Source organism: Taurulus bubalis (assembly GCF_910589615.1).
Source record: "Taurulus bubalis genome assembly, chromosome: 19".
Taxonomy (NCBI): Eukaryota; Metazoa; Chordata; class Actinopteri; order Perciformes; family Cottidae; genus Taurulus; species Taurulus bubalis.
Genome location: NC_136607.1, coordinates 9,611,786 through 9,624,285, shown reverse-complemented (window position 1 = coordinate 9,624,285; position 12,500 = coordinate 9,611,786). Strand labels below are relative to the sequence as shown.

The window sequence follows — 12,500 nt, the reverse complement described above, 5'->3', positions numbered from 1 at the left end:
AACACACGGTTAATCAGTTATTAACAATGTATAATATGATTCATTTGATGTCAATTGACTCATCAAATCAACTAATTGTACCAGCACTAGTTTTGTGTATTGGCTTTTAGTAACAGGACTTTACACACTCTCGGTGTGTGTATTTGGGAGACTGGCATCCTTTCAAAACTCTGTCCTTTTCTATTGTGTTAAATACAAATAGCTCGGATTACGTAACCTCCCTTTTATTGATTACCTGCAATCTCAGTCAGTCTGTTATTTAAACTCACGCAGAGCATCTCAGGTCAGATCCAGCAGGAACAGCAACATCCAACACGCTGGGTTCACAGTCTGACTATCCCTGACTTGTGTATTGTTGGTTGGCACTTGGGTCCTAAGTGGCCTGTTAATAAGTCATTATCAGTCTGTTAGCGGTCCGTCTAATAAACAGCCTCTCGCAGGCAAAGTTGGCTGGCTGGTGCCAGACAGGCCCGGTGTTGGTTCATGTAAAGTGTGTTTGTGAATTCACCCGCTCTCTCTCCCCTTCATGCCAATCATTTGGTTCTGACTTACTAATATTTATGGATCAGATTAAACACAAATGTGGGAACTTCTGTGTTTTATATCACTGTGAAATAAATGACTTTAATCTAAAATGGTCGGTCACAAAAACAAGCAATTTGAAGGCAACTTCATGGGCATATTTAACTTTTTTTCATCTATTAATCATTAATCAGATTATAATCATACTGAAAGTAATTGTTCGTTGCTTCCTATCTTCCCCTCCAGCAAACCGACCTCAACTCCTTCCTGTGGACGATCAGACGTGACCCTCCCTCGTATTTCTACGGTACAATCCACGTTCCCTACACACGCGTTTGGGACTTCATCCCTGAAAACTCCAAGCAGGCCTTCCAGGAGAGCAACATCGTCTACTTTGAGCTGGACCTGACGGACCCGTACACCATCTCCGCCCTGACCAGCTGCCAGCTGCTCCCTCAGGGCGAGAACCTGCAGGATGTCCTGCCCAGAGACATCTACCGGAGACTTAAAAGACACCTTGAGTATGTGAAACTCATGATGCCTTCATGGATGACCCCGGATCAGAGAGGGAAGGGGCTCTACGCCGATTATCTCTTCAACGCCATCGCCGGGAACTGGGAGAGGAAGCGGCCCGTTTGGGTGATGCTGATGGTGAATTCGTTAACTGAGGCCGATATTAAGACACGCGGGGTGCCGGTGCTGGACTTGTACCTGGCCCAGGAGGCGGAGAGGATGAGGAAGAGGACGGGGGCTGTCGAGAAGGTGGAGGAGCAGTGCCATCCACTCAACGGGCTCAACTTCTCCCAGGTGAGTCTGAAACTGTACTGGCTGCTGCGCGCCGCCATGTTTTACCTTTTCAACCGGTCAGCAGTGTAGGAATGCATGTTTCAGTCAGTCTGTCTAATACTGGAAGACTTATGGCTGCTTTTTCTTCAACTTTTATACACAACGGGATTGTCAAGATATGCATCATTGCAGTTTAATAGTCCAGAAATGGTTGGCATTCATTCTAGGGATTATCCATTCATGCGCTGTGGTCTTTTGGGTAAAGCTTTGAGGTGGAAATCATGAATCACTTTTCTGATTTGTTGTCGGTGACAATGTAGTTTGTTCATTTTACCCCCTGAAGCTAAGCGGTTGCACCGCTCAAAAAGGCATTTCAATACGTTCAGCACATCACCCCTCTGGTCTGTTACTGGCCCAAGATGTCAAAGTAACATACTGTGTGTGTGTGTGTGTTATGGCTGAGCTGCCGATTTGTCTGTGACACTGGTGGTTCGGTATCAGTTCAGCCTCAAGATTTATTTTCAAACAGCTACTGCTTTTTACTCTGCCGCTTCCTGCATGTGGTTCATAATACAGGCATTTTAATGGGAATGCAGTGGAAGGCCTTTACTGTGAAACCGTAAGGTTCGACAACGACAGCGAATGTGTGTGTCACATGTATGAGACAAGCTGCACATGAGGATGTGTTTTCCAATATGAAATTGATGCATTGAAATTACACATTTGTTCTTTATTTTGATCCCAATTAGCTTCCACAAATCCACAGGTCCTAGTCTTCTTGGGTCAATTGTACACCAACAAAAGGCACCAAAACAACAATTCCTAAACTAGCAGCCATTGAGATTTGTATAGATACTTTCTGAAAGAAAATCTACTTTTGATCACCAACTTTTGATGTTGCTGGGTGGGGAACGATTTCCCAGTTAGTTATTTGTTCTGAGACATAAAACCACCAAATGACCAGTGTTCACTTATAGAGTATTATACCTATCACATAAACCAGTTTTCTTTTTTTAATAAAAGAAGTGTGGTGCATTCTTCCAAAAAGTGGACCCAAACTTCTTCCTTGTGGAAAGTAGCAAGATATTTTTTGCAGTTGGAAACTGCAAGAAATTTCCAACTGCAATCAAAGAATACTCACTGTGTCCTGCCAGAGAGGTCCTTCAACATGTTAGAACACAGGAGTTACTATTACAATGTAGTTATTTAAAAAAGGCCTATGTGCCTTTTCATTTCTTGGCAGGGGAAAGAATACTCAAAGTTTTACAACAATTGTCCTCCCCCCCTCCCCCCTTTTGGTACTGGTCGATACTCGAGGTGCGCTTCATATTTATGCCGTCTAGAGTTGTCTCCTTTCTCATCTGCGATCCTATCCATTTAAATGTTTGTCCTCTTGCGCTGTTTTTCAATGTAGTGCAGCAGCAGAATTAACTGTTATTTCATAAAACCCCGGGCTATAATTAAAATTTAAACAGGCCTGAAAAGGATCTTGCGGTATGAACGTCTCCACTGTGAAGAATCATGTGCAGCTCCATCTCTACATTAGCTTACACATATCTTCACCACTTCCACACAGAGGGGATAGCAGATTTTACATTGGGGGGGAAAAAGCACTGATATCCGATCGGTAACTTGTGTTGGCTGATTTGGATAATTGGAATTGGTAAAGTGGGAGAAAAATAAGGATTGGTTCAACCCCTCGACGCAGATGTATAGATTCACATTCATTTTATTTTCATAACAGAGGCCTTTAGTTTAGTATTTTCCTCTCTCTGCCACAGCGTAGTCCAGTGGAGAAAGGTGTGGTGTTCATAATCAGCTGTACAAACATTCAGCCGTGCTCCGCCGCGTTCTTTGTTATTAAAGAAAAATGGATCCTAATGACTCAAGTCTGAAATTGCCAGAAAAAAAAGGAACCAGCACACTTAAGTCCCCTTGTCTGCCTGTCTGCCTGCACCCCTCGGTGACCCTTTCAGTATTACAAACATTTCTTAAAGGCAGCAGTCACTATGAAATCATGTTATGTATTATTGAGGAATTTCTGCTAATGCTGGTCAGGAGCTAAGGGGATTACACTTGACCACTTACCCTAACACCCAGAAGCTTTAAGTGTTGTTATTTTAAAGCGGGCCTTTTTGGCCCTTCAGACATAAAGTCTCTGCCAAAAACCACCCAGCACTTTTATTAGCATTCTCTTGGGTCGTAGATGAAGAATGGGGCGATGTTTATGTCATGATAAACACATGGAGGGAATATTTCATTCTCTGACTGAGATGAGATGAGATGATACAATGTAGCTTGTGTTATTAACACACACACATGCGCACACACTTTTGCTGAGGAAGCATTTTCACACGGTGAACAGTGAAGTCATTATTGCTCCGATCCTTTCACACTTGTCTCATTTATGGCAGATCAGATGCAAACATTTCTTGTGTTGTTTTAATTCAAATTGTGCAAAAAATGACTTACATTTTCTTTGACTTTTCACTGTTTGACTTGTTTGGTCATTAAATAGGAAACTGCTCCTGTGAAATTGCGCTCTTTATATAAACACATCTTTATATGTGGATCTAAATGTTGGGAAATGACAAATAAATTAAAAGTAGGAGGCCATCATGAATCCTTTTCATAATGGTCACATTGGTCTCTTGGAAGACATTGACAAACCATTCTGTGTTTAAACGTGGGGACGTGTTGTGATGGATATCACAGAAAGAAAGTCGGTGGCTAAAATTGGGTTTGTCAACAGGTCTATGAAGAGAGAGAAACCTCCCATCATCACAGCTTTCATTGAATTATATCCACAAAGCCTCCAGAGGGCTCAACAATGGACTCTAGTGTCCCAGAAACTACCCACCCTGACACTGCACCAGCACCGCACACAGCTTGGCACTCCATAATTTCCACACTCCGTTTCAATCCAATCAGCAGCAGCTTGATGGATGCCTTAACCGGGCTGGCTGGAAGCAACCCGCTTGATATTTCAACATTTTCTTTTTCACAGTTCTCATTTCAAGCCTTTTAGCTCAACTCAAGTGTAAGATGTCCAGATAGAGTGTGATGAGTGAGATACACTCTTGGTGAAACAAGGCTGCCGCCTCAGACGCCATTCTTGACTGAAAATACATTTTAATGAGACTACAACAAGAGAACCGTATCTACGGTCTGTAATAGTCTCCGTATTGTTTTCACTGGCCATTTACATCTGGCATGAAACAGACTTCATAGAAAAGTGGAAGGAAATCATTGAAATCGGGAAAGTTTCTCTCCTTGCCGGCCTTTGTTGAAGCCGGTGCACCGCTGATTGGATGAATGATCTTTGGGTATGATTTCCACAGCGGAGAATCATATGGCGGTCTAGTTCTGAAGACGTTTGAGGTGATAATAGGTTTCATACTGCCTCTATAGCACAGTTTGAGTAGTTGTTCGTGAGGTGTAGGAGTTGGTGAATGACACCATCATCTGCTGTTTTGGCTCTTAGGCTGGTTTTAATCTCACATTTGAGAAATTGGTCAACAGAGGTGAGCCTCCGGCTTGTTAAAATAAACCTCATATTTAGTCTGATGGTGAAAATGATTGCCACGCTCATTTCATATTTGGCCTTTGGTGTAAGATGTAACTTTAATCTTCTCTCAAACTTAATAAGCCTAATATTATGTTTCATGAATATAATAATTTCCTCTAACGATAGCAACGATCCTCTTTATTTTGGGCAATGCAGAGCGCCTCCACTATAAAGTATATATATATATATATATATAATTTAGTAAAGAAAATGAAATTGAAAGAAATATCAACATAACTGATTATTGTTGTATGTTGATACTTAAGTGCCTAACATCTGTTAAAATTATAGGCTATATGAGCGCTTTATGCTCAAAAATATGGTACTGTTTTTTCATCTTTTAAGTGATGTGTCCATTTTTGCCTGCCACTATGAATTAAGCCCATTGAGCTCATTATTTTCAAACCACAATGAATTATACTTTCTAAACTCAGATCCCTAATCTGGCTAAGCATGACTGCTCTTATTCTTGCACGGTGCCCCTCGTCTTTTGAAGAGCAGGCTCAGCCTTGCCCATTACACTAAGTGAGCTTGTTGAGGACAACAATGGCCGCATGAAGGCCGGCTTTCTCTGTCACTGTTGTTGGAAACCCGCGGGACATTCCACACCTCAGTGGAGCAGACCTGCTAATGAAAGTGTTGTTTCTTTCCTCCCATCACTGGGAGTAATGGTGCATGGAGAGGTGATGAATGCAGGTCTCAGTGTACGTCGATGAGAACAGGGAAGGAATGTTTGAAGCCCATTTGGTTCATTCATGACGAGGAGGGACTGGAACAGGGAGAGTGGAGATGTAGACTGAGATCAGTAGAAGAGCCATTAAGGAAGGAAGGCGTGACTCCGTCTCCATTAAAGGTATCATGACGTTACCTTTGTTTGACATCCTTGTAACTTCAGTTGTGATGTTTCCTTTGCCCTTCAACTACAGCTCTCTGGCTTTGCTGGACTTTGAGAGGCAAGGTCTGATGTAATCCAAACAAAACCCACTTCTTTAACCTTCTTTTAACCCAGTTATCAGATCTTCCCATCTGTCTGTAATTTAGATGTTTCCATACCCCGTTTCAGAAAGAAAGGCTCCTCTTTAAATGCGGCTGTAACAAGCACATCAATCCCATATCAAACTTTTACATCTGATGTTTATGTTGTGTCCTGCTTCAGTTCACATCTCCTTACATAACACCTTTCAATATTTGGGGTTACAGGTCTTTCTTAAACAGATCATCTTGACCCCTTGGTTAAGTAAAATACTGTGGGAAATGAAAGTCTGCTCTCAATTACAGCAAACCGGCAGAGCTCTCTCGGTTAGCGGATGTACACTTTAAGTTGAATAAATCAAAGTACGGTTTGTTCTTGAATCAGCAAATTTGTGGGAAAATGTCTCGTACCATAAATCAGGTTTTGGGAGGTCACATGAGAGCAGACGGCTCACCCTGAACCAAAACTCATTGGACAGGACAGACGATGTCACAAAGTGTGAGCATCCCAAAACTTCCACACCCTGCGCTGTCCCGATGGTTAAGACTGCTAAGTGTGTTGGTTATACATACACGCTCGGCTTCCTGGACGGTACAATGGCTGTCCTTATTTTCCAGCCCGGCATGGGCAGCGCTTTGGGCAAGCTGCCACTGAGGAAAATCTGTCTCAATCCCCTCTGTAATAAGATTAGACGGCTAAATGAGAATGATGATGATAATGATGATGAGTAGGAGTGGGAAGCTTTGGGAATCCTACAATTTTATTCTATTCAGATTCCTCGTGTCACAATTACATCCAGAAGGGATTCTACATTTAAAACCTGACTCTACATTGAATGAATAGAAAGAGGTGCATTCTTTTTCAGTCTCTTACTCTGCAGAAATGCATCCACAAAATGATGCATTTTTATAAGGTTATTTCATTCCAAATGCGCCCCAACATTTGCACTCTGTCCATCGTCCTGGAGCTGCATTGTTCTCTTGTGGTAGTCATAGACTTTAAATAAGAAGTGGTTTGTGGACGGCCGCTTTAAGCCTCGAGTTCGGCGTTATGGTGTCTTGGATTTTTTCAACCAATGAACGGAAGTTACCATATCTGGTCTATGAAGGAGTGACGTACAGCTGCCGTATATATGGCTCTGGTAGTGGTAGCAACCTGTCAATCACAGTACGCCCGCCCTTAAGCATACTCTTCTTTATGATCTATTTTACTCTAAATTGGACCATAATTTACGAAATGAACATCACGCTGTATTGAAGATAACTTGAAGCTGTCGATTCAGACCATAAACCCATGTTCACTCTTTTTACTGAGGTAATAAATCAAGTAAGAAGTAGGGGGATCTTCTCATAGACTTCTACACAAACAGACTTCTTTTTGCAACCGGAGGAGTCTCCCCCTGCTGGCCAGAACAGAGAATGCAAGTTTTAAGACACTTAAGTACTTTCACTCTTCAGAACCCCTCTGTATATATAAATAAATAATAATATACTATATAGCTAGCTGCCACTTAATTTATCAACAGAAATTGGAAAAAGGTAGGAAGAACTAGCCAGACCCTTTCCTTCATTGAAACTGGCCAAGAAGCAGTCCCTCTCACGCAGCCCCACTCAAAGCCACATGTTAGCGTTTTCAGTACGCTTTGGTTTTTGTACGTATTAACAAAACAATATATTATGACATGTTGATTGGCTAGCTTTTAGCGGTTCTGCTAGGTGGATTTTGCTCGCTGTTTCCTCCTGTTTCCAAGTGTTTTGCTGAACTAAGCTAAGCTAACCATCTCCTAGTTGTAGCTTCATGTTGACCATACAGCTATACAGTAAGAGTGGTATCAATCTTCCTATCTAATCCTTGACAAAAAAGCAAATGTGTGTGTTCGTGTGTGTAAGGGAGAGAAAGAGAGAACGCATGCTGGCATGATGACAGTATTGCACAGCAATACATTGGCAACAAATCAGATGAAATCTAATTTGTCCCACTGGAAATAATCAATTGATTTTGGAATCACCAGAGCAGAAGCGTCTGCAGTGATGAAATGTATACATGTGCTCACATGGTTAGACACAGTCCCCCAAAAATGCAATCAATCTTAACCTAGGCTCGAATATATTAAGCTTAGAAAGGTATGTTTTTGCTTAAAAAATATTAATTAGTTATTTAGGCAAATGATGAATCATGCAGACATGTTTAAATAACCAATGAAACAGTTATTCCAAGTAAATGTCATCATAAGGGATATTAATTAGAACCACATGCAATGTAATTTCTTAAAATCAGAAAAAAATGATTTTGTTTGCAGTAAGTCTGATTAAAGTGAAATATGTTGTCCTGTAACATAAATACACTTGTTAAGATGCTCCATGCTTTCATTTATTCTCAATTATATTGCAGGAAGCAATTTGTTTCAGAAGTTGTTTATTGTTTTTTCTTTGTTCACTCTACTTTGATCGAAGGGACTAAACTTTCCATGCTCAGTTGCAGTGTGCCGTGTGTTTGTCCAGTGTGTATTTGATCATATAATTGCTTGTCTCCGTTTATTATTGTTTGTGTCTGTGAGTGCTGTGCACATCTGCGTTTATGCGCATTTATGCAAGAGTTCATTTTTGTGTGTGAATAGGCATTTGTGTGTGTGTGCAATACACAGCTATGGTTGAATTTCCAACAAGTCCTCACAGCTATCTTCAAGTCCCTGGTTTCATGTGGCACGGAGGTGCTTGATTTCTTCTCCACTGTTGACCAAACAGTCCCATATTAGATTTCTGACATTATCTGTCTGTGTCTGGATACACGACACCGGAGGCAAAGACGCTGAGCGCATCTCACTTTCAAACCCCTTTTCCCCCCAAAAGTTTAACAGACAGAAATTTAAGCACATGGTCTGCCAACAAGTGACCACGAGGAAAAGTGATTGAACCAAAAAGACCCAAAGGTCATTCGTGTGATTTGTTTGCTGCATGGACTATTGGTAGAAAGTAATGCCATTGAGTTTGTATTTATTATAAAATGATTTGAACCAGCCATACTTCTGTTTTAGGAGAGGGTATGTTCGTTTTCCAGTAAAAACTTGTTACATAATCATGAGTAAATCCCCCTCTTTGCTGCTGTCATATCAAAGTAGAATAACTTCACACATTTTATTTTCCATTCCTGTGGATGTCCACCCATTTGCAACATTTTGTTTTTCAAGTATATGTGATTGAAAGTGGATCGGAGGCAGCTGGATGGTGCCAACCATGTGCCAAGAATAAGATCGTAGATCCTTGAAAGTGCATCTAGTAATACACTCCAGTGGAGGAGAGTCTGACTTCTGGAGACGCTGCAGGCTTTTCCTGGTTGTGTAATGCAAGCTTCTGCAGCTCAAATGAGGATTTAATAGCTTGTGTCTCTGACTTAACACCGGGTCAGGAACATTGTGTAGGTTTGGGGAGCCTCGTAGCACAATCATTGCACCCATGCTATTGTCCGATTCCTCAAAGATATCTAGTGTTTGTTACTTCATGCTTATCATGATTTACCTGCATTTTTCAATGACCCATTGGGGCCTTTACATTCACCTGGCAGTGAACCATTTACCTCGCTGGTGATGCTTTAGTGAGCTAAATAGATCCAAGTTAACACTCAAGTTTAACACGGTTCATTACAATGAATTAATGAATGACTAGACCTACTCCAAAGATGAATGTGTCACACATTAAACAATTAGAGATAATTACAGATGAAATAACAACTATTACTGCCACTGATTTGTTTTTGCCGGCTGTTTTCCATTCACTGTTCCACATTGTGAAAGCTTGCAGAGAGCAAGCAGCTCACGGAGAAACAGTGAAACACATTTGTGATTCTGCCGTCTCGCAGTGTGCCTCCTCCACCTTCATTTAAGTAAGAAAAGCTCAGCATCTACAGATGTACTTAACACTCACTAACAGCAACCTCCTCACATTAAAAGCTAATGTAAGTTCTACGTAAGAGCAATTACAGTCATGTATATGCTAATTTAAATTTGTTTGCCGCCCATCACTCCTTCTATTCTTGTGTATGTTAAAAATGTTGTTGTCCTGAATGTGGCCGGGACCCCAGGGTCATTGTTATTATTAAGCTTTGACCAGTGAGTCAGCACTGAATTAGCATGTGACTGATACAAATTAAAGAATTATATACATGCTATTTCTTGGGGGGAAATGTAAATTATATTAATTAATGTGTATAAAATGAGAGACAAATTTAATTTGCATATTTTTTCTACAGTATTAAAATACTTAAGTTGTGAAAAGGTTTCAGGTTTGCAGATGTCTTCTGTTACATCCAGACCACTGCAGATATCAATTACTCCTTCATTCAGAACATTCATAAAGCCTCATGTGTCAAGTTTACTTTGTTTTAACACAGAGGGCAAAGACAATTACTTTTCCCCAATATTCAGACAAAATCCCGAAAAAAAATTTTGCAGGCTGGACATTGATTGATCACTTTCCTGGGGTTTACGCTATCACTTGTAAATTCCAATTGAGCATTTACTTGACTATTAGCTATCAGTAGTTGCTTAAACACATGCAGCCTTTGCTGTTGACACTTATTTACGTTTGCTTTATTTACTTGGAGTCATGAACTGATATTGTACTGTTGGGTTTCCGTATCAGTTGCAGTAATTTGTTTAATCAACATGCGGTAGCATACTGCCACACAGTGTGAAAGTGTTAGGCAGGTGGTTGTGGACATGAGAGTTATCACATTAAATAGAAATAATTGTCTTCTCTACAGTACATGCGGATCAAGAGAGAAAAGCTTAATGCTTGTGTCCACAGGCTAACGTTTAATGAATCAGATAACTAATGATGTTAAAAGCTCAACTGATGTACAGTGACTGGGCCACCTACACTTCATTTTGTTTAGAGAATTTTTAATTCCATTAATAGAAAAGTACACACCTGAAACAAACAGTTGTTTTTAGATTCACTTTTATTTTTTATTCACATTCTAAATGTTGTCAAACTTAAGCATAAATGAAAAATGTACTTTTTTTCTGTAGCTTATCATTCTTTCTACACAAACATGTAAAAAGAAGTTTAAAAAAAGTCAAGACAAAGATGCTTTTCCAGATCGGGGTGTAGTTGGTTTCATATGAGCGTTTGCCTCTCACAGTTTAACGTGATGTCTTATAAATTGCCACTGGTATACTTATGCTTTCTCAGTACTGGCCAGGTTTGTGGCTGGTGTGCATTAAATCAGTGCTTGTAGAAATGAGCCAAACCTGGCTGGACTTTAGCCGAGCAATACGAGGCCAAAGCTGTCCACATGCTCCAACACAAAGGATTAATAGTTTCTGCTTCCTCGCAGTGTCACCAGGAACCTGTGGAACGGTTTTGTGCAGCAGCCACTTTGTGATTCGGGATTAAATTAATTTGTTTTTTTTGTGACTGCAAAAAGGAGAAAGGATTCATTATTCTACTGTTTGCTTTGAGGCTGTTTTTTGCATAGAAATGAGAAAAGAGGCTTTGGGTGGTTCTTGTATAGAGTTTGTCCAAGAATGCTTTTACTAACTAAACCTCAAACCAAATGACACAAATGAATAAAAGTGATTTCACGTAGATATATGGATGCTGATGAATCATTTTCTACAGACTACAGTCAGAAGGACCACATAGTTTATGAGCTACCATAAATCCACTTGTGTCTTTCTGGCTCCAGTCCACATTTTTGGTGGCTTGAGTGGAATTTCACAGGTGAGCACCACAGATGAGGGTTTTGTGAGACTTTGCGGTTCTCCACAGATGTTTGGACCAGACTTAGACTCAAACAAGCAAATATCTTAACGATGTCACATTCCTGCACACGTACTGGGAGTGAGATGAAGGAGCGTCTTTCACAGGTGAGTTTTTCACACCGTTGAACCACATGGCGCCGCAAAAAATCATAACTTTTATGCATGTTGTGAAAAGGTGTCTAGTATCAACAGCTGTGATGCCTCAAGCATCGGGATGCACATCTTAGATGAACATCTTAGATATGGTCAAACTCTGCTCGTTGGGGGGTCTCGTGAGGCGTCCCAAATGTAGAATTTGCCTTTGAGTTGTCCTGCTTGATGCTCATCATTGTTTCAGGCGCCCCATGCTCCGGAATTTGCCACCTTGCAAAACAGCAGTGGATTTAATGGGAGATTTTGATCACATGATGTACACACAGTTCCCCTCCAGCATGTAAAAAGTGTTTGCCAACTCAAGCGGCCTGTAGTTGTAGCTTCTAGATAAGATCTTCTCAGTGGAACACATTTTTTATTTTGATTGATAGTTGTTGCGTCTTGGATGACAGATATTTGTCTGAACACAACTGGAAATGTGATGGTCCGCTGCTCTGACTTCTTTTGCACCCGTAAAGCAGAGAAAAGGGATGTTGTATCAGCCTGCCGTGTTGTTATGTTTTCATGTGAGAAGTTCCCTGTGAAGCAAGTAGCAGATAATGTTTCTGACTTCTAATGGAGACACTACCATTTCTCTTTTTTTATATTACTAAATGTTCCCCACCACTGTATATATAAGCATACAATTTACTACGTTGCGTTAAGTTAAATAATATATAAATACAGTGTTCTCACTGATACCATGGCTGGCATCAAAGCCGGTGTTGGCACCCGACACGCACAGCCACACGGACAGA

General features: G+C 40.7%; 1 protein-coding gene across 1 annotated transcript in view; it reads left to right on the top strand.

The window, feature by feature from the left end:
• The window catches only part of trabd2a (TraB domain containing 2A), a gene marked incomplete at both ends in the record, with an annotated part of 47,170 nt that overhangs the window by 629 nt on the left and 34,041 nt on the right, over positions 1-12,500 (top strand). The window contains one exon of the mRNA XM_079235380.1: positions 769-1,329. Within this exon, the coding sequence (XP_079091506.1) occupies positions 769-1,329 (561 nt within the window). The remainder of the gene's footprint in view (positions 1-768; positions 1,330-12,500) is intronic.